This window comes from Typha angustifolia, chromosome 11, assembly GCF_048772165.1.
Source record: "Typha angustifolia cultivar Huaian chromosome 11, ASM4877216v1, whole genome shotgun sequence".
Lineage (NCBI taxonomy): Eukaryota > Viridiplantae > Streptophyta > Magnoliopsida > Poales > Typhaceae > Typha > Typha angustifolia.
The window spans coordinates 6,066,760-6,090,296 of NC_133249.1; the positions used below are offsets into that span (position 1 = coordinate 6,066,760).

The following is a 23,537-nucleotide window of genomic DNA, read 5'->3' on the forward strand; positions in this document are numbered from 1 at the left end:
CTTTCTTCTGGTGCAACTCTTATCCTTCAAATTAAATTAAATTACCATTTTAATAAAAAAAAAAAAACTTAATTATATCTTAAAACAGTACCAAAATAAAATAATAAAAAAAAGACTAATTGACATTTGACATCGACTACACTAATAATAATCCCTACAATAAAAATAAAATAAAAAACTAATTTCTAGAAACTAATGTGTAGGGTAATGTGACAAGGCGGTAACTGGACTCCCCATGCTTATCCTATGGACCCAGCTTTTAATAACAATCGTCCAAACCTAAGTAGACCCCCCTCGATATATTTATCCGTACCCTTGTACACAAATCGTACGTACGACGTCATGGCCCCTCCCCACCTTGCGTAACATTTATTATTACCTTCGTAACTATTCTACCTAACTCCGAATAAGATAACCAAAAACGGGATAAAAATAATGGATGGGTGGAAACTAGAAAGCACTCTCTGACCCAGCCAGCCTGGATAAACTTCCCCCACGTTCATAATTGCATTAGAAAAATAAACTTGTTTTGGCGAATTGTAATAAAGCACCACCAGTTGGAAATTGGAATAAGTAGTTTGAATAGTGCGGGTCGGATGATGGTGGACAGGTGGCGGTAGTCGACAAGCGGATCGTTGTGGAAATCGATGTCAGGCCAGGCTGTACGCCTCATAACGGCCTCCTAACCAACCGACAGCTGCCAGTTTTCCAAACCGCCAAGGCTGACTAAAACGTTCACTCGTCCACGGAACTCTCTCTCGTCTGTCTGACTCTCTCTCTCTCCTCCTCCTCCTCCTCCTCATGCATGCACCGTTGCACCTTCCGGGTTGCTTCCATTGGAAAGTGTACGAGATCGGATAGTAATCTATCCGAATTTTTTTATACTTTTTATTCACATACTTTATTCACATATTGGATTGCCGGTTGGAGGAGGGGCTTAATCCTACCCACCCCCATATTAGATTTTGTGACCAACTAAACAACACATTTATTCTTATATGTTATAGAGAAGAAAAGAAAAAATTTAATTTACTAAAATATTATTACTTTCTTAGGGGTATTTTTGCTTTAGTTTTTTTGTTTAGAGGATGCCAAGTACTTTATTGCAACTTGTAAGCATTTATTATCCGTTTAGTATAGTTTAATAGTTTAGCTTGATTTAATTGATGGCTCAACAATACGATAACTTAAAGGACAACTTGGCAACATAATGGTTTCAAGCAAATCTCGACGATATTTGATTCGGAGTATATTTAGCCTCAATATCTCTGTATTTAAAGATGGTTGACCATTTGTCCAATCTATATCTAGCCTTCGAACTCATAAATAAAATAAAAATAAAAAATAACTCTTGCAACTAGTTAGGATAGCTGGCAGGCCATTCTCATATGGTCAAAATACTATGGCCCTTGTGGGTACCGTATACATACATACATACACATATGTTTTTATATATATATATATATATATATATATATATGATATTAATAAAACACTTGGACTTGGGTTGGTCCCCATCAAGGCTAACTGCTATAACAACCTCCCCCACTGAAGTGTTTAAAAAAAACAAAAATAAAACATAATAAGATAATAAAGGATTGCATTGGATTGGATTGGATTGGATTGGATTGGTCCGTACTTTTACGCGTCGACAGCTGTGCGCCATGCAACTCTCCGCCGACGACTCCTTTTCTTTTCTTTTTTCTTTTGAACTTTCTCGTGGAGGAGGTGGACTGGTTGCACGTGCACACTGTAGTCCTGTGCCGCGGAACGCACGTGCGGCGAGCAGCATTTGTTGCCGTGTTCAACTCTCCTTCGCACGCTCGTCGTTGATGCGGTGCCTAGAAATCTTTTCTTATTTTATTTTTATTGATTTTTCTGATGAAAAGATTTAGAGATGATTGCGTTCTTCAGCTCAGAGAGAAATTGAGATCTTCTTACTGCTGTTCTTTCTATATCGAGTGAGAAAAGAAAAGACGGTAGTATTATATTAACCACGTAAAACTTGGAACTAATTTAATTATCATATAAACTAGTAATAACGTATATCTAAGCTAAAATCCAACACTGACCATCGTAATTATAGAGTGTGTAGAAATCCGCCGGCCTCAACGACAAGTTGAAGCCCACAAAAGTTAATAGAAAACGTGCCGTTCTTAAAACATCCACATCACCCTCACACCTTTTCCATTATTAATTAGCTATAGATATATATATATATATATATGTATATATATAACATCAAACGTTGGTTGTGAGTTGTGACCTTCTCTCCCTCTTTCCTCTCTCCTCAATTATCAACGTTAGCATGAATGCATGATAACGTCTCACGGCAACTGCGCCACGTCAGAGTCGGTCGTCCTCTGGTGGACAGCCACTTGTCAGAAGGAGTCCAGGTGGAGATAGCCTGCCACGTCTACGGTCTAAGTAAAGATCTACCACGGACTTGTCGGATAGTGACGTCCGAGGTGGCCTCGCTTCCTTCCATTTGTCATTTGTTCATGTGGGACCCATCACGTAGATTTTCTTTTTCTTTTTCTTTTTATTATTATTATTAACAAAAACTCTCTTATATTAGGACACCGTTACTATTATCAAATCAGATATTTCTAGGAAAATTCTCATGATTAAACCCTAAAAAGAATTAATGTGAAAAGAAGTAGGACAATTAAGGGCGTCTTTTCCTAGGATTTGACATAGTGATCATAAAAGAAGGCGACATGAAAATAAACTAGGCCATTAATTAACAACATAAAAGGAGGAATAATTCAAAGCTCAAAGTAGAGTCTATATCCCCCAGACATTGCCGTTAGTTGTTACTTTGCTTTCCATCTTTCTCTGTCTATATACTATAAAATGACTCGTGTTACATATTATATTTGCTTGACTTCTAAGAAATATCTTTCTAATTTAATACTATAAGATATAATTACCTATATGAGATTAAGGAAAAAAAAATATCTACAATAGCTATTCTAGATTTTCTTTTCCTCAAGTAGCATGTTCTAATCATTTTTTTTTCGTGGGATATAAAGTACAGATAAGAAGTAAAAAAAATTGACTCAGATGCTCTTAATTTGATATATAACTTTAATTAAAATATTCTTATTTATTGTTTCCTAAGTTAGGTGATCTTCTTTGCTGGTTGGTTGCTGGGAAGTTTACATTGCCAAGTTTCTAAGTGGATTAATTTTCTGAGAGGTGTTATATTTGAACAGTTGCTGAGGGGATTTTGCAATGGCAAGCTATGACTATGTGTTACCATGCCTTGTAACTCTAGCATCTCACCCTTATTTTGGATTGTGAAAGGTGGATGTTAATGTCTCCCTTCCTGGAAGGGTTTCATGCACTAACAGGTTTAACAATCAAGGCTTTCATACTATTGCCAGTCTAACCATTCAAGATCATCTCTATAAAGAATGGATTGATCCACCATTGGATCTTTGTACGCTTGACCATTAAATCAAATGTGTGTGGACCCTTTCTTAAGGAAAAAAAATGTAACGAGATGAGTGAGGATTTCAAGATAGGGGATAGGTGGAAAAACTAAGCAAAAGCTTTTATTTATAAAAATGAGATAGGTGAGTAGGGTTGTAAATAAGTCAAGTCTGAGCGAGATAGCTCTAGCTCAAGCTCAAGCTCACGTGCAAAATTTATTTCAAACTAAATTAGTTTGAAATTAAGGTTGAGCTAAGCAAGATCGAGCCCAAGTCTAAGAGGAGGAAGAAGTTGGGCTTCTTAGAGATAATTTTATTAAACTTAGGATTATGGTTAGATAGAAAGAGGAGACATTGAATCAAAAATGTAATAGTTAAAATATTATATTTGAACTGAGCCGAGCCGAGTTTGAGCTTCTATCGAGCCTTTCACTTATTTTGACACCCCCTATAAATGGATTAGTATGAGAGATAAGAAAATGAATTTTTAAAATAGCTTTTAATCAAATCAAGGATATATACAAAATTATAATTAGACCAATGGGTGTAATAATTTGAATAGTATTTCTGCTCTAGAGTACAAATAATATGATACTTATTTTATAATCTACAGTGGTATACTCTAATCAATAATGGAGAAAAAGATAAGTAAGGTTTGTTCATATCAATCTCTCCGATTGCTTCCATTTGTTTCCTTCTTTCTCTCACCACGTTTCCTTTTATATTTTAATAGAGTGAGGTACGTCGTGTAACACGTTATTCCAGTTTATTTCTGCTGCCTTCCCTCTCCTCGTCAATCCACCATGCAATGCACATTCTATTTGTTTGTCTACACACGAACGTGGTAGACGAGTTTTTTAAACCAAAATATTACTACAGTAATAAATAGTTTCTAAAATACATCACTGTTTAAATTATTTTCTATAAAATTGCTGTTTTATTTTAATGGATTAATTAATTTTCTAATACACTAACGAAAATTGTTGCCTTAGATAATGAATTTTTTTACCATTGCATTGCTTCTGTATAAAACCCTTTCAGAGAAAAATTTAGAGGATCTATGATCTATGGTTTGCGGTTCTAAACATAGCGTTAGTTGAGAGGGATTATTCTATCATTTTATCTTATAGATTATTTTTTTATATCTTCGCAACGATATATTTTATGATCAAAACGAAAAACCCAACGTAAAGTTATGATAATCTTTTTTTTAGCCTATTGAAAAAGTGATTAATTTACTAAATAATGGCTACGTGAGACAGCAATTTCTTAGAAAATAATTTGAATAGTATGCTACTTTGGAGAATATTTTTTTATTGTTGTAACAATTTGGTAAAAAATATTGAGGATATTCTCCCATTTTCTTCATTTTTTATTATCCAACCCCTTTCCTATATATATATATAACTTTCTTTAAACCCAAGATAAATAATTCAATAAACACTTACCGATCATATGAACCGAAAATATCAATCACTTTTCTATACTGTAAAGATAAATTAGTCTATTTTATTTCTCTCTCTCTCTCTTAGTTATCTATTTTCTTATAAAATATTAAAAATAATAATAAATTAGTAAAAGTTGACACTCTCATTATTAAACAAAAGGTTATAAGAGTAAGCAATAAGAAAATACTTAAATTCTAGTTTATATATCCGTTAATCTAGTCACATATGCAAAATGTTCTATACAACTTTGAATTTATCAGTAGATGAAAATTATTTTTAATAACTAATTAGTTAGTATCGAATCATTACTCTAAACCAAATTATTCTAGTTAATATTTTGCACGAGAAGGTTTTCATTATCATCTATTGTGGAATTCCTCAACAATTAAAAATGCCACACAAATAATTAATCAGTAGATCTAGAAGACAATGAGGGTTATGAAAGAATCATCTTTAAAGATACCTCCTCCTTTATAAATTTTGATGAGAAAGTTGCATAGATCTGTGAATAAACATCATGTGGTTCAAGAAAAGTAGCCACTATTGAATGTCTTACCTTAACAAAGACTTACATGATTGGGTCCACCATGAAATTAATGAGTTTGGCTTTCCATCTATTCCTTTTGGGCAAGTAACAAAGTAGCACTTTGCAGCGCAATAATTAATTACTCTATAAACTCAATATTTAGGTTATTTTGAACTCCATAATAGGAATTTAATTAGGCCGAGGTTATGGGTATAAATCACCATAGTTTGGTTTAATTCTATAAAACTCATATACTTTCAACTTAAGCGTTTAATTTGATGCGGTATTGACTAAGATATAATTTTTATTGTCTTCATCATATTTAATCAGATGCATGCAGATTGAATTTGAATATTATATATATATATATATATTTGTCATATCTGTTATTTTAAATTTAATATGTATTATTTTTTAAAAGCTAAATTCAAATCGTTTATAACTTTTTTGTTTTTCTAATGAAATCTTTAAATACTCTTAGAGAGATTTAAGAACTTATGTTAAAAGTATATAAGAATTTTGTGAGATATAATTTCTTCTTCATATTTTGTATATATATATATATATATGGTGGCTTATTTTTAGAAAAAGATTATCACAATTATCAAACATATATATCTCCTTTGTCTAATTATTTTTAAAAAGAAGGAAACAAAAACTCCTAGTTAGATAATCAGTTACTTTCATCTCGACGGTGTCTATATAATTAAACTGATTCAGGCTCGATAAAACTCAAAATAATTATAATATATATAATTAATTTTAATTTAAGTTTGATAAGAGTCGGACTCGATAACACCCCTAAATACCTAGGAGAGACAACAATATAACAGAAGGAGAAAAGAAGATCAAATCTTGGTGCCAAGTCAATATCATACTTAACTAACACCAACTGAATATTAGGTACTTATACCTAAGTCTTAAAATGACATCTAGTAAGAAAAGATATCATAACAACTACTAGTAGGTGAAGCAAAATGATTCATGCTTGTTATTTCTTACATGTAGTATATACTTAATTTGCAGGCTTGCCAATATTATTCTAATGTCCTAAATTCTAAGTCCACTTTTTGTTACACTCTCATTGGAAGTCTAAACTATATTATATGCAATTGTTTCAAGCTTAAATCTCATTCAAGCTCCAGACTTACTTGACAACCTACTACTGGATTAATTAAATCATCTTAATCAACTTTGAAGAAAATTGCATCTCTTGCAGAATTCCAGTGATTAGTGTAACTTATTTTTATCTCATATTTAATCCTGTTAAGTCAACATAATCATCCAACTAATTAATTCAATGTAGAACAAAGCAAATTGATTCCAAGGTATTCAAAAAGTCCACACATAGCACACCATACAAGTGGAGAGAAAACGAAAGGGGAAATTGGACGTCTTTCGTCCCACCACCTACGACTGGATTCATGGTAGGCAGCAAGCTCTTAACAAAGTCACTCCTTTCCTTCTCATGTGTGTGCTGAGATTGACTTTTCTCCACCCAGCTAAGAAGAGACTCTAAGGTTGATATGAGAGGAGGAGATAGGATTGGGTTTGGTAACAGGGGAAAAGGACAAGTCTTTGGCTAGTGGGGAATCTAGACTGTTTTCCTAACAACTAGCAGTTTGAATATTCAAAGTCGTTTAATTTTATAGCTGGATAACTTATTAATTTCTTTCTCCTTTTTGAACGGTTGAAATTAAATCGTATTAAATAAAATTAATCAGAAGTACCAATTATATTAACCGAAAGTATCAATCACTTTTCTAAATTATAAGGATAAATTAATTATATTTTATTTCTCTCTTAATTATTTATTTTTTTTATAAAAAAATAATAATAATAAATTGATAAAAGTTGACGCTCCTATTATTAAGGAAACAGTTATAAGAATAAGTAATAAGGAAATACTTAATTTTTAATTTTTTTTATCGATTAATCTAGTCACATATATAAAATATTTTTTACAAGTGATTTTCTTTATTAATCATCTTTATTTTTATTGAATATAATCATAACTTAGAAGGTTCTTGGCAAAGATTATTCATTTTGATCCAGAGTTGACGGAACGACTTTGAGAAAAATAATTAAGAAAGATATTTCGCTATAGTTCAAGGGTGTATATGCAATTATCACCAACAAATTCGCATAGGTTAGAGAAATCTAAAAAACCGGTCAGGTTCAATGAATCGAATCAATCCATCTCCCAATTCAAAAAAGTCTCTTTCCTCTTCGCCATTGCGATTCCTAATCTCTAGTTTCCTTCTTTCAGCTGCTCCAAAACCCTAATACCCATGGATTCGAGCGATGGGTTTGGGCCCCTCGACGAGAAGTTGCTGGTGGAATACATCAAGAAGACGCCCTCCCTCGTCGCCCAATTGGGTAATCAGGTGGATGATCTCACGGTCAAGGAAGTCGGTGACGGCAATCTCAACTTCGTCTACATCGTCACCGGCCCCGCCGGTTCCTTCGTCGTCAAGCAGGTTAGAATTTTGTCTTCATGGCAAATCAGATGTTCTTGAAATGATCCTAATAGAAGAATTGTGGATCTTCGCTTGATTTGGGTTTGGCTTCTTGGCAGAGCTCTATTTGAAATCATACTTACATAAGGGTGAGTGGTAGATAGAAATATCTTAGGCAGTAAGTTCTTGATAAGTGGCGGACTGACGGTGCTGGTTTCTTGGGAGATTTGTTGCTGAAAATTCAAGATCCACCAGCTTTAGTTTTGAGGTCAAGATGGATATTTCAAATTTGACAATTTATTAAAATCATCTTTCTTGTGAGAGAGAATTAAGTAATTTCAGTATACTGAAAGGCAGCCAAAGACGGCGGATGTCTAGCACCACCCAGGCGGAAGGTGGGTGACAAGGCTGGTGATAATGATGTCTAGCATTTTTAATATAATTTTTTTAAAATAAATAAATAAATTATTATATATGAGACAGATATATAGTATAAGGTTATATGTATACAATATAGTATATATCAAGAAATAGCAATTAATTCCTCTAACTTCTAACTGTCTTGCATAACATATTTAAGTGTATTTCAGCAATTGACAAATTAAGAAATTAAGATAGTTAAAAAACAAATCTTCTAGCATAATAGTAATTTGATTTTAGTGTTTGCCACAGTGGGAAGAAGTGGAGAGGGAGAGAGAATGAAAGAGAGTGGGAGAGTGAGAAAGAGAGAGAGAGGGAGAGAGGAGAAAGATAATACCATTGCTTTTTGCCGCTGTCCGCAGTCGTACACTGCCATGCACAATAGCTCAAAAGAGGAGGATTGAGAGAGGAGAGAAGGACAATTGATGCCACCTTTGTCGATTGGTCGCCGCTTGCTATTGCCTTCATTGCTGCCTGCCATGGAAGGTTTTTACAGTATTGAGAGAGAGAGAGAGAGGAGCAAAAGAGGAGAGTTGAGGTTTTTTTCTTTATATAAAGGTTAGTAATTAATCCGATCTGCTTCACTTAAATCTAACCCGCTTCATTAGTTGGCGGGCTGAACTGCTCAGCCTGCCTAGTTCTTTTTAGTGCCTAGGCGGCAATCCGCTTTTCACTAATGCCAACGTGGCTAGTGGAGCAACTCGTGCGTCACCTTGACATGGTGGCTGCCAAATTCAATGCACTGAGTAATTTAATGATTAAAATCCTGAAACAAATCATAGAATTTGATGATACTCTGCTGCTTCTCTCTGTTTTCTTTTTTGAGTTTCTCTTTAATAAAGTTAAAGCAACCATCAAGTAAAAGAGAGAGAGGAGAGAGGAGAAATAATTTTTGCCACTGTCCATAGTCGTCCGCTGCCATCCACAATAGCTCGGAAAAGAAGGATCGAGAGAGGAGAGAAGGACAATCAATGCAACCTTTGCCGACTGGTCGCCGCTTGCTACCACCTTCATTGCCGCAAGCCATGGAAGGGAGAGCCGGAGAGGATGATGGAAAGAGAGAGGAGTTTAACGTTTGGGGTTTTTATAGGATCGAGCAAGAGAAGAGCAAAAGAGGAGAGTTGAGGTTTTTTTCTTTATATAACAATTAGTAACTTAAAACCAATCTACTTCACTTGAATTCGACCCGCTTCACTAATTGGCAGGCTAAACTGCCCGGCTTGCCTAGCGCTTTTTAGCACCTAGGCGGCAACCTGCCTTTTGTTGACAACAACATGGTTATGAGCAGCCTGTGCGTAGCCCTAACATGGCGGTCACAAAAAATGTCATTCATTACACCAAGTAATTTAATTATTGAAATTCTGCAATAAATCATAGAATTTGATGATACTTTGCTGCCTCTATTTGTTTTCTTTTCTGAATTCCTCTATGATAAAGTTAAAGCAACCATTAAGGTTTCGAAACTTGGGAATGGAATTGGGATTGGGCGCCCAAAAAAACAATACATGTTGGCCGCCCATATTAGGTCGGACCAAGTTTTAATTTAATAACATCGTAAATATTATTTAAAAATATAGGAAAATTTCTAAATATTTAAAAAAATGACAGAAAAATAAGAAAATAAAAATTACTCATATATGAAGCTAAAAAACCAAAAAAAATACTCATTCAAAACTATGATGAATTTCGAGTTGGATCTGGTAAAAAGTGTTCAGGTCTGCGTTTGCCCATAAAGATTTATTTCTATGCTTATAAATTACTATTGCAGAAGTGAAATGAAAAGAGGTTTCTATCTCTCTTCACTGTTATTTTACAGTAGTAAAAGAGGGACTTAAGGAGTAGGTGAGAAAGAGAAAAAAATTGAAAATAAAAATTACTTGCTTGAGTTCACTCGAGTGCTGGAAGAGCTCATTGAATCGATCGTTGGATGAGCTCGTTGTAAAGTGTGAGGGATAACAGGAGAGTTGTGGGAGATAGAGAATAAAAACTAAAAACTTGAAAAGAATCCATTTCAACCAGTTTTGGCTATGTTTCAATAGCTAGGGGGATCAATTACTAATGTTCCGTAAATTGGATCTATTTAGATATGATCTGAATCTTCAAAAATATCTATTTCGAATAGTTTCGACCGTGGCAGTTGATATGGTCGATCCTAGACCAAAACTAGTCACATAACCAATCTCGATCCGTTTCCGTCGATCCATCTTAGGATCTACTATAACTGGGATCCATGGCAACCATCATTGAGAGTGAAGGAAGGAATTTTCTTTCCATTCCTTATAAGCTGAACTCTTTTAACACATTTTTTGATAACAGAGTTTGGTTGTTTGGCCCCAATGTGTATCTTTTCAAGGGATAACGCCTTGGCACATGAACAACTAGCGAAAATGCTTCCATTCATTGCCAAGATGGTATTTTTTGTATTATTTTTCTGCCTAGTTCCACCTTCTTGCAAGTTTTAAGCTTGCTTCTAGTTCCCATACTATGAATATCTCCCATTTGAATGACTTCCTTCTTCACTCTCTCAATTCTGTCTCAAGGACACAAGGTACATAGTAGCAAGGCTTCTGGAGGCTTCTCTCTATTTTAACTTATTAATATTTCTAACATGGTCTTTGACAGATTGAGTTGTCATGAACCTTTTATTTTTGAGCTTCTACACTGGGGTTGTTCGACCTGATCAATCCAATCAGATCATCTAGGAATAAGGTTCCGATCTCTTTGTCTTCTAGGACGCCATGGCATCCTTTTGAGTGTCACTTGTGAGGGGTCGCAACCTCTGCCGTGACCTTTTGTTGGGTACTGACTGATTAGGCTATTTTGGTAGGTCATTTGGTTCACCATGGAGGGGATTTTGGTTTTTCCATTTTTATGAAATATTTGAATGTAAGTTGTAACCATCTGGTTTGAGGAGAGGAGGGTAGTTGTGCATATAAAATATTACCATTTTGAAACTAATGAAATATGATGTTTTTATTGTACCTATAAGGTCGGGCTTACGCCCGGGTGACGGTCGGGCCGAACGAGCAGGCTTGCATGCGGGCTGACGGGCGAGCCAATAGGCGGGCCTACGAGTAGGCTTTTTGGCTGGGCTTTCAAGTTGGGCCGATGGGCGAGCTGGGTGGGCAAAGGCTAGCTCGTGCCACTTATTGGTAGTTCAGGCTCGGACCGAGCCGGGCTTAGGTCGGTCCAAACAGTGTCGTGTCGAGCTGGGCACGGGCGGGCTGAGCCGTTTGATAAGCTCTAACTGTATAATATGACAAAAAAGTCCATACTGCATGGCAAAAAGCTTGCACTTTTCTAATTAAAAGATACACAAGTAAAGATAAATTAAAATATTATATATGCATTACTACTTTCAATCCATTAAAGGGTATTTTGGTCATTTAGTATGAAATATCACTATTTTCGAGTACAATCTCACTATTCTTTATTACTTTAATATTAACTTAATATCATATCAAATATAATTATTACTCTTTATACTAATATACAACTAAACATTAGAATAACTTATGTCGATATTAGCTTTCTTCTTCTAGCACAAAATATTGGAGTAGTTCTTCTAGAATTGACTTTATTCCACAAGTAGATAGAGCCTAAAGGTATGCATTGCTGGTTTGTCACCTAATAGTTAACCTTTTGTGTCAACTATTTAAATAGCGTTATATCTAAGGGTGGTAATCGGGTCGGGTTAAGTGGGTTTGGGTTGGGTCAAGTCAACTTTATCTTAACACGAACACGACCAAATTAATAAACGAGTTACATTTGACAAACACGAATACAACCATATTATTAAATGGGTAACACGACACGATCCGTCTAACTCGTTTAATAAACGGGTCATATTAACACGACACGTTAACACGACCCATCTAACCTGTTTAATAAACGGATTGTGTTAACACGACTTGTCTAACCTGTTTAATAAACGAGTCGTTTTAACATGACACGTTAACCCGACCCGTCTAATCTATTTAACACGACACGAATAATACAATAATATTAATCCTGTATAAAATTTAATATTTATTAATTTATTTAATATAAATAGTGTATTATACAAACAAAATAACCTATTTTCAATTCAAACTCATACAACATAAAAATAACAATTCTAATAATTCACCATAATACAAATTCATACAACAAAGTTTAGAGATTAGAACAAATTTTCATCTCTATTTTCTGGAACAAAGTTTAGAAACAAATTTATACAACAAGTTTTAGTTTTAACTTCAAATATAACAATCTCTTGACAATTAGAACAAAATTTAAAGTTTACAGTTCATTACAAATTACAAATAGTTTGAAATAAATAAGTAAGATATAAATAGAAAGAAAAGACAATTTCATTCATAACTAATATGAAAGTAAGAGAAACAATATCATGACATAGAAATGGAAGCCACAAATCAATGCATAAAAATTGTAGTAAATCATTGCAATAATTAAACAGATCAAACAAGTAAACAGTAAATCCTTCCGGTCATTATATTGACAATGGCAACCTTCTTCCAATCATTCTTGATGTTGGCCAGCACGCTAGCCTTGCAGGATTGGCAATCATAGCAAAGTGTAGATTGATCATTGTTCCATGTGTTACAATCATGGTTAGATGAGTTTGTGGTGGTTTTAGCCCATGAAGTTGCGTTCTGATAAACCTACACTCTTGCGGGAGGCTTGCAACATCTAGACTAATAAGTAAAAGAACAATGCAAGGAATTAGTCCGTATGCGAAGCAGCAATCAAGATAAATTCAATAGGGAATACTAAACAATGGATATGTTAAGAAAGAGTATGGAAGCACACATATATTGGCCTGCAGAGTAGCATCATGGGTAGGAACATAATGATAATATAGTAAGCTACAATAGACGTTAAAGGCACAAGTATGACACTCTCCATTGAGGGTAAGAAAGAAGTAAAGGGCTACAACACCAAATAAGTGATCAAAAGACCAAAAACATCAAGGTGGAATGGCACTAAGTAATCATCAAACAAGTGAAACACAGGTTCTACTATGCGGCTACATGAAAGTTAGAAAAGCTAATTGGAATAGATTGTCTCAATAGTTGATGTAGGATTGTTTACATGCATCGATATCTAAATAGTAGGTGGAAATTCTTTTCCAGCCTCAATTGGTCTAATTGGTAGTTGTCATGAAACATATGAATCTATTGACAAAAAGCAATGGAAGAAAGATAAAATAAATATATAACAAAAGCAACAACTGCAATCAGCACTTGGAATATTCTCATCATATTCTAAAGCAGAACACCCAAAATCAAACAGATGGACTCGAGCAAAACTGAGGGTCTAATTAGAGAATAGTAATAAAAGACAAAAAAACAACTGAATTCGACATCTAAAAATCCACCTCTGATAACAGGTACTAATCCATCTCAGCCTGTAGCTCTTCCCTATGATTAAAAAGAGCACACTTGGAGGTTGCGATGGAGTTGGCCAGCAGCTCTTCCCTTTCTCTCACTAGATTCCCCTTTCTAATCCAATGGAAGAAGACCTATCTCGCCAATCCTTGGTCGTAGCAATGGAGTTGGCCTTGAAGGAAGACAAGAGAAACCCATCTCTGTTGTAGATATCTGCGGCTCCTGGTCCATCCCCTTTTTCTCTCAATCCAAGATCAACGGCAAAAAAAGAAAAGAAAACAGTCTTCTTCTAAAAGTTACCCAGAAATAAAGAAATAAACTTCATAAGAACACTCTTGGTGAAGATCTAGCATCCAAAAGCAAGAACAAATAACCAATAATCAACTAAGAACTTGCACAGCTCACCCATTTGCGTCAAAAACATCCCTTGAGATCTTCATCTTCTTACTCACCTCCTTATACAAATTGTCGAGGCTACAAACTAGAGTTGTGCAATTTGTTATTCTCTTAGATTAGAAGGATTGATGTCATTGGGGTTTACATGTAGTAGTTCAAGAAAAGGAACCGCTCTTGTGGGTTGGGTCACCTCTCTTTCTCTCTTCTCTCTTCTCTCTCTTCTATCTCTGAAGTAATGTAGCAGATGGTAGACAGAGGTGTAGAAGGAAGCACCATGGCGGGCGGCAGATGGTGGCCGAGACGGAGACGGAGATGCTTGGGGCAGATGGCAGGCAGAGGGAGAGGCACCGCGGAGACAGAGGTAGGCTAATATTTTTCCCCTTTTCGATGAGGCGACTGGAGGAAGAGTGGAGAGTGGAGAGGTGTGCGTGAGTGAGTTAGGGGTTTTAGTTTTTACATATATATAACAGATTGGCGAGTTGGCGAGTTGACCCGAACCGACCTATATACTTAAACGGGTCAAAATGGGTCAGTAGTATAAATTCAAACACGACCCAATTATTAAACGGGTTAAGTGGGTGGACCTGTTTACGATCCAAACCCGATTAGACTAAACTCAAACCCAATTAATTGCTAGAATCGAACCATTTAAACCATAATCATGAGCAAATGCATAAATATACTCCATTATCGTGTTGGATCAAATTTTGCCACCCCTAGTTATATTAGAGGATTTGGAGGAGGAATTCAAATCCCACCAAGCTTACCTTATCATTAAATAGAAAAATCTTCACCCAATTAATTTAAGTCTACTTCTTGGGCCTTTCAAAACATCTCAAGCCCAGAACTGAAAAGGAAAATATGAATAAAATAAATAAAAATTATCGTTCTTTAACAGCTAAAGTTTTTCAAATAGTCGATAAGTTGGCACAAATAAAATGATCGTCTCTCATGTTTCTCTTCATCCATGCATGCCTTTTTTTTGTTTTTCAGTAAAAGTCTGTAGACAATCCATGCATGCCTTGAAAGATTTTTGATAAGGTATGGCATGCTATGTCTTGTTTGCAATCATGCTTGCTATCAACATGAGATGTTTTTTTAATCCCATTGCTGTGTGCATTATTTTCTTTATCCAGAAGGAAACAATTCTGTCTTTCTTCTAAATGTTTGACTATCATTCTTGGAAATTTTCTCCATGTCTCTCCATTGTCTGATATCAACTTTTGATATTTTGGATTCCCTTACTAAATTTCTGTTCTTACTGATACTCAGATTTTTCTCATCTTTTCTTGTATCTATATGATAGGCTCTGCCATATGTTCGCTGTGTGGGTGAGTCATGGCCTATGACAAAAGAACGTGCATATTTTGAAGCATTGGCCTTAAAGGGGCAAGGCCATTTGTGTCCAGATCATGTACCAGAAGTTTACCATTTTGATCGGCCTATGTCTTTGATTGCCATGCGATACTTGAAGCCTCCACACATAATTTTACGAAAAGGGTTGGTTGCTGGAATAGAATATCCATTGCTTGCTCAACATATGGCAGAGTATATGTCAAGGACACTCTTCTTCACTTCTCTTCTTTACCGTTCCACGACAGAGCATAGACGTGCAGGTATATTTGAACTTGAACACAGGTCATCTAATTTTTCATTTGTTAGTCGATACTTCTTGACTTTAAGTTTTCATAAATATAGTCAAGCATATCTCGACATGTATCTCCTGAATGGAACCACCAATTTGGATTATACTTGGAGTCATCTTGCGATATCATTACATAAACTGCTTAGTTTAATATCTAATGCAACCTTTAAGAAGAAAAGGTTGTAATGCATAAGTTGTCAAATACATCTTGTGTTTATCTTGAATTCTTGATATGTTCTTTAGGGTTGGTTAGCCTGGATGAATCTCATGCAAATGTTACTTTTCTAGATTTTTTTTTTCTTTTCCTCTTATATAGTCATATGAGATTTAACCAAATTCTAACAAGATTTATCTTAAAACAAGCAAACAACAAAATCTCCTAGATTTTAAGAGTGTTAACCAAATATGACACTCTAAACAAATCTAAATTTTAGCTAAAAAGTACATCCAAAACTAAAAAAATTAATAAAATCTAACTCTCATCATTTGCTTTTGCTATGCAAATCTTGTATCAAGATTATCTTCATAATCTGGATCTTTTAGAAATTCTCTTTGTAAGATAACTTGATCAATATGTTAGATTTCCTTCCTGATTGAATCTGCTAGATCTGAATTTACTTTGATATCAAATTGATGTGGCCTAGGGATGAGCAAACATGCTGATATGTGGAATTATAAGGAGGTACTTAGATGCACACCTAATGAGAAAAGATAGGGCCTCAATGAGTTTTTTTTTTTTTTTTTTTTTGGTGTGTGCCTCTAAGTATCATTTCCATACTATCATGGCTAGATAGATAGAAAATATAGAAAATAAGTAGATAACTCACCAAAGATGTAGGGGGGAAAAGATCAAGCCCACTTAGTTGTGGGGGAAAGAAGACTCACCTGATCTGGGTGAGAAGAAGAAAGCCCCACCTAGATTGTGGGAAACAAAGACATCGTGGAATCCACCACAAAAGAGAGAAGAAAGGAGGAGAAGAGGGAGGAAATAAATATCTTGTGGTATCCTTCACAAGAGTGATAATTTTCAATTTTTCTCTTCATTTTCAGAATTTTCATCATCTCTATATATAGAGATGAGGAGATTACATCAAATCACAACTTAAAACTATTTGGATCTTTCTTAATCTAATCTATAACTAAACTAAGAGTTGAAGTTAAAAATCAACCAAATCCGAGCAATAATTATATAAAAACATGTTAACAATAAAATCAAGGATTTTATAAGTTTTAACCAAATCATACGAAAATCAAAATAAATGAAAAATCTAATTGTCATCACAGCTTAGTTGGATGCTTAGAGTTGAGAGAAGTTTATAAGAATTGTCTGCATGAAGACATGGATCTAGAAGAGGAGAAGAAAAGAAAGGGTCCTAAGGAGATCCTCATTTGGACTACAAAAGAGGCAGTGTGTGATTGATGTCCGGATCTCAATCTTTATTTAAGGAAGGTCCATCCAGCAGTTGGATTGATTTAGGCATGAGCTAGGAGATGATCCTCCATAGCTAGGTTCTTTATCACTGATTCTTAACTTGCAACTACCAATTGAAATGTTATAATTAGTCAGTTGGTGAGTGGAGAGACCTACCTTAATGGTTTTGCATTAAGTACTGGATTTATTTGTAAGTGATCTATGTTTTGCAACTTTGAGAATTTTTAACAGTATGTGGTAGAGGTGTTTTGTTATTATCCCATTATAATATTACATAACTCTCATATTTATTATCATCTTGTTAACACGAATTTCAATTGCAAATGCAGTTGCGGAATTTTGTGGTAATGTGGAGCTATGTAGGCTCACTGAGCAAGTTGTATTTTCAGACCCTTATAAAGTTGCACAGTATAATCACTGGACTTCTCCTTATCTTGATCCTGATGCTGAAGCAATTCGGGAAGATGATGTGCTAAAGATTGAAGTGGCAGGATTAAAGTCAATGTATTAAGCTATTGTAGAATCACGTTTCTCATATCATGCTTTCAATCTGAAAACATGGGACTTCTATCTTAATTTGTGGTTTGCATTGAAAGTGACAACGATTTACCTACCTGTAGGTTCTGTGAGAGAGCACAAGCTTTAATTCATGGAGATCTCCATACCAGTTCTGTTATGGTGACCATTGATTCTACTCAAGTTATTGATCCAGAATTTGCTTTTTATGGTCCTATGGGCTTTGATATAGGTGCCTTCTTAGGGAATTTGATTTTGGCCTACTTTGCACAAGACGGGCATGCTGATGAAGGAAATGACCGTAAAGTATGTGTGCAATTTCTTTTATAAAGAAAATTAAGTTTAATTGCAGTTACCTACTTTGTGTTTCCCAGTTCCATAGATGTTCTTGTAATTCACTAGTAAGTTGTAACTAAAGTGGATTGGATCTCCAGCTGCTTGATTTTTGTATAATTTTTACATGTAATCAGGAAAATAAGAAGTTTACATGCAACAACATATGAGATCGTCATTTGACATATGAACTTTTACCATGTAATATTTAATGAACTGTGTTATAACTTACAAGTACTTCAGCTCTTCATTCCAAATACTTCTATTTTCATTAATTGACTTTGTGACTGCGAATCTAGAAGGAAAGAAACAACAGTGTGGCAGTTAAGGGAAAATATTGTTGTTCTGGAAACTGGGCAGAAGGCCAAATCATTTATGGAGATCGTCAGTCTTCATCCTTTGCTTCAACTGCTATAGTACAGTTTATGATTCTTACTAAGTGATTTTGGTGTTTGCGTCTACTTATTTGAATGAAGTATTTGTTAGTGCTGATGAAGATGCTATCTGTTATAATATCATCATCATTATCCTCATTTTTGTAGCTGTATTCTGTAGTGGCTCAAAATCTAGGGCTCAAGATTCCAAGGAACTTGATTATTTTTTGTAGTAAGCTTTTCTCTTTTTGCAGGCATACAAGCAATGGGTCTTAGGGACGATTGAAGAAACTTGGAATCTTTTTCAGAAGAAGTTCATTTGTCTTTGGGATGAGCACAAAGATGGGAATGGCGACGCATATCCTGCTTCTATATACAATAAGCCAGAACTTCAGCGCCTTGTCCAGCAGAAGTACATGACAGAATTATTTCATGATTCTCTTGGATTTGGAGCTGCCAAAATGATAAGGTAAACCTTTAGAAATTGTATCTCTGTTTTGTCTTTAGTATAATATTCAAATTAATTCAAGCTTGCAGTAGATCTGTTTGCAACAAAGTGACAAAACATATTCGCTTGTACCGATGATGGAATGAGCAAAAGAAGTTCACTTCAGTTTTTAACTATTGTTTATTGCACAATGTTCTCATGTTTTCTTCACCCATGGCTTCTTATAATTCTAAAATGATAATGTTGTGACTTGCCAAATACTACAAGAAGCTATATACTGGAGGATGGATGATGCTTATCTTATGCTTCAGAAATAAACAATTTCCTGGTGCCAATTGTTGTCTTGAATATTCTTTGTTTTGAGGTAGATAGCCACGGGGGACCACAAGAAAGAAGTACTTGTCTATTAACTCTATTTAATGGGGAATTGCTGATGGTACTCAAGAATGGCTATGCCAGTGGTGGCACAGCATTTGGCATAGGATGTGCCAGTGGCACGGCTATGTGCTGAGCTGTGCTGGTCTTTTTGCAATGTAGAGCCATACTTCTGTAATTTTTCTTATTTTCGTCAATCATCATCAAATTAATTTAGTCATTTTTTTTGACAAACATAGTATGACAAGTGGAGCCCATTTTTTATAAATTTTTTTAAGTTCCATCAATCATTATCAATCAATTTTAATATAATGTGTTGAATGTTATTATATATTCAATTATATTATAGAGTATTCAATCATATTATGGAATGTTTAATCATTAATATCAGTTTTAATGAATACATTCAATCATATTATGTGTTGAATAATATTTGTATTTGACTATCGCTTTACCTTTAATAAAATAGATCATTTACAAAAATAATCTAAAGATAAAATACTATAATGTAGATTTTAATGTATATATATTTTTAAACTAAAAACTAAAAATTGATATGCAGAAGATTTAAAAATATCTTTAAATATCTTAAAATTTTTATTAAATTATGTTAAATGTGTGCCAGTGGTACGCAAGGGCATGCCGATAGGCACGCCTTATGCTGACCGACACATACTGTGCTGATGGTGGCACAGCTATCGTTGATAGTACCTATTTGATAATAAATGGTCTTTTAAAGCAAAGGGAGAATGACTGCCGAAGAAGTTAGTCACATGACTTTACAAAATTGATCAAGTTATTATATTGGTCAGATTACCCCATTTTTCTGCCTTCATATTTTTACAAATTTGATGCATTTGGACCCCAAGTGGAGGCAGGCTGAGGTTGTGGAATTTGTGTAAGGTAACAAAGAGAGCTGGGTGGTCTTTATGGTTTCCCTTCCCATCTCTCTTTTACTACCGTAGCAGTGACAACAAGAATCTTAACAATTAGTTCATAAATGAATCACATTAGGTATGCAACTCCGATAGAAAGTACCTAAATCTCTGAAATAATAGCTCGGCAACATCTAACTATAGAAAAAAATTGCAGATCCTTTGAATTTTGTTTGTGGGTTAACTCATGGATCCTAGAAGAGCTTACTGACCTTTTCAAAGTCATAAGAATTATTTGTGCTAGAAAATCTTAAATCATACTACTCTGCAAATTGACTGCATATATTGAGTCATTGACTAACATGGTTGAATAAAACTAACATAATATGTCCATAATGGCACATAAAGATTCAGGGACTGCTATCAAGAGGTTATGGAGAAGGGTTTCTATAGAGAGTTTAGTCAATTTTAACTTGCAATGTTCACAAACGACCCTTCCAATTGCTCTTTGAAACTTCTAGATTGTGAAAAGTTCCATGCTAGGAAGTAGTCTTATTTATTCACTCACTAATGGGTTGCATTACATGGAACTTAAGTAGAAAATAACTCAAAGATGTCCCAGCAGAGCTGAAGCTGCTGAACAATATCAAATTAAACCAGAAGATGATGAAATCATCTGAAGCTTGTCTGTGGATTCTGTTCTAGAAACTAAAAGAGCTACAAGGCTTTTTTCAAAGCATCTGTATGTTAAGTACTTGTAGGAAATCATGCTGAATCCCACTTGCAAATCGATTTAATGAGATGATCAAATTAGATTGAGAATAACCCAGGTGAATGTCGTTAATATCTCATTTTCTTATGAGTTAGAGATTCAGTTAATTCTAAAAGGAACTAGATTGTGGATTCATGCTAGAGAATCAAATCAAAGTTAATCAGCAATAACTGCATTTGACCTTTCCAATGACTGTTTGACAGTTCTGATTGAGAGGTGTTTGGTCTGGAGAATCTTCTTTACATATGGATCGCATGAAGAATGCAAGTTCCATTGGGAAGAACTCAGAGATTTTCAAGATTCCAAAAAATATCTCCTTATTATCAAACTAGGACAGAAGCTTGAGGATCAATTGGAGCTTGTGGCTTCTTTTGTAGAAACTAAAAGCTACAAGACCCTCTCCAAGATACTAGAAAGAACTTACATTAAGAAGTATTTGTGCTAGAGAAGATTATTTAAGTGCACTGTGCACTTGCAAATCAATTGCATAAAATATCCAGTATAGGTTGAATTGTTGAAAATAACTAAATTGTCTTCATATTTTCTCAAGATTTCATTCCTTAGTAAGAGGTCAGATTGAGAAGATTCATGATAGAGAATCTACTCAAAGATAACTCATTTATACGAATGGGTTTAGCATGCAGTTAAAGAAAAAACAACGAAGTTAAAGAAATGTACATTTCTGTCAAGGTTATTTGCTGAATATGTCAAGGAAGGTAACTTATCACCAATTGATTGGAACCAATGACAGTTGGGGAGAAGTTTGAAACCACGGTATATTTGCAAATAGGTCAACTTGAAGAGGTTTCCTGTAAATCAACAAAGCTGATGGCAAGTTGCAATAGGTGCTTCTTAATCGTTTTAATTTACTCGAAAAAAAAAATCAGAAAAAAAAAGTTTACAGTTTATCTGACATATTATTTTGATCACTGGACACTTTGTATTGCTTTGTTGTAGGCAGGTGATGCTACTCCTTCCAGTAGTACAAAACAACATACTGGCATATCATTCCTCCTGTGACCAATCTCCCCTAGTAAAAGATATAGGAGATCCTTACCCGAAATCAAGTAGGGTGTTTTAGGGCTAAGAAAATCCATCTTAATATCTTATAGTACACATTAAGCTCATACAAACAACAAACAGTTACTTTATTTTTTTGTAATACATCGAGATGAAAGAAACAATTGCAAGTTTTGATGTAGGGAACTGTAGTCAAAGTAGAAAACTGTATGGTCTCCTAAATTTCTCATTTGATGATCAACTTTGTCCTTTCATAGTGATTAAATGGTTACAGTTCATATAGTAAGACATCAAACCTGCTATATCAAACATTGATCTTCTTATATGTTTTCATTATTGAACTTCCAAAGAGACCTACATCTGTGGATTTCTGCTTTTTCTTCAACTGTCAAAGCCTTCTTGAGAGGAGATTGGGCTGGTCTACTTGCTTTTTGTTACATCTGCTGGATAGCTAAACAGTCTAATTGTCGAGATACATTGTGATGATCTTTATTTTTCATTGTACAGCAGAAACAGGAGAATAAATCTATGTATCTTTAGTTGAATAATTTGTCTTATAACTTGTTCTGTTATCAGTGATAATACTATATAATTATACGGTTCAGATACTTGTCCATAATCCTCTGGATAAATGCTAAAATCTGGGCACCTCCTCAAGCTTAAACTAGTTTATTTTAAATGCAGGAGAATAGTGGGAATTGCTCATGTTGAAGATTTTGAAGCAATTGCTGATGCAGGCAAACGAGCATTCTGTGAACGCGGCGCTCTTGACTGTGGAAAGTTTCTTCTCAAGGAGCGGCATCAATTTAGAACTATCAGTCAAGTTATCTCTGCAATTCAGGAGATTCGACCATGTTAGATCTCTGGTAAGTAACTTGGATGATTAGAGAAGTGACTTGGTTTAAGAACTATATTGTCCCTATTTTAACCAGTATAAGGAGTGCTCAATAAATTTGTGTATCATACCGTGGTTATAATCTGCTCTTATTGTATGGGTTGCCTCTCTTAGTGCTGGTATATCACAATTGCTTCTCTGTTACATTATTGAGCTCAAGTTTGTCTAAATGCAAACAAGTATTTGTCTCGAATTTTGAAGCTAGAGCTGAAGTAATCATTGCAGATCCATTGTAGAACATAAGTAGTGCTGATTCAAAATAAGATATTTATGAAGAAGAAGAACACATTTGTAGTTGCATCAATGGATTTAGAAACGACATCGGCTAAGAAGCCCCTTGATTCCTTGATGCATGTTTCTTTGTTTGCCGCCATGAATGGCAACACGTAGGACAAGCATGAGTTAATCATATCTTGTTAGTAGTTTGGAGGTCGAGATAAGCCCCTTGATGCATGTTTCACTTGTCTATGGTGATCAAACTTAGGTTGAGGTAATATTGCCGTCCATGAAGGCTAACCATGACAGCCACTCTTTAACACTCAGGCATTTTCATAGAATAGCACAAATTGTATGACATGATATTTTGGAAATAAAATCCCAGTAAGTATGCATCTTATATGTAGCCAATTTGATCGAAGTTTGGCATGGTACAATTTTGTATCTTCTTTTTTCCTTGAGAAAAATGGGCATAGTCCGGGGTTTTGTAATTTAATTGTATTTAATTTTTATTTATTTGTAATAATGGACTTCATTAAAAAAATATATATATGCACTCA

The 23,537-nt window shown here is 34.7% G+C and overlaps 1 protein-coding gene across 1 annotated transcript; it reads left to right on the forward strand.

The window, feature by feature from the left end:
- The first annotated feature begins 7,598 nt into the window (after window positions 1-7,598).
- LOC140770415 (methylthioribose kinase) lies at window positions 7,599-22,954 on the forward strand. Its single transcript, XM_073111606.1, has 6 exons — window positions 7,599-7,891; window positions 15,383-15,692; window positions 17,483-17,657; window positions 17,774-17,975; window positions 18,631-18,845; window positions 22,551-22,954. The coding sequence occupies exons 1-6, from the start codon at window positions 7,703-7,705 to the stop codon at window positions 22,723-22,725; spliced, it is 1,266 nt and encodes a 421-aa protein (XP_072967707.1). The 5' UTR covers window positions 7,599-7,702; the 3' UTR covers window positions 22,726-22,954.
- The last annotated feature ends 583 nt before the right edge of the window (window positions 22,955-23,537 follow it).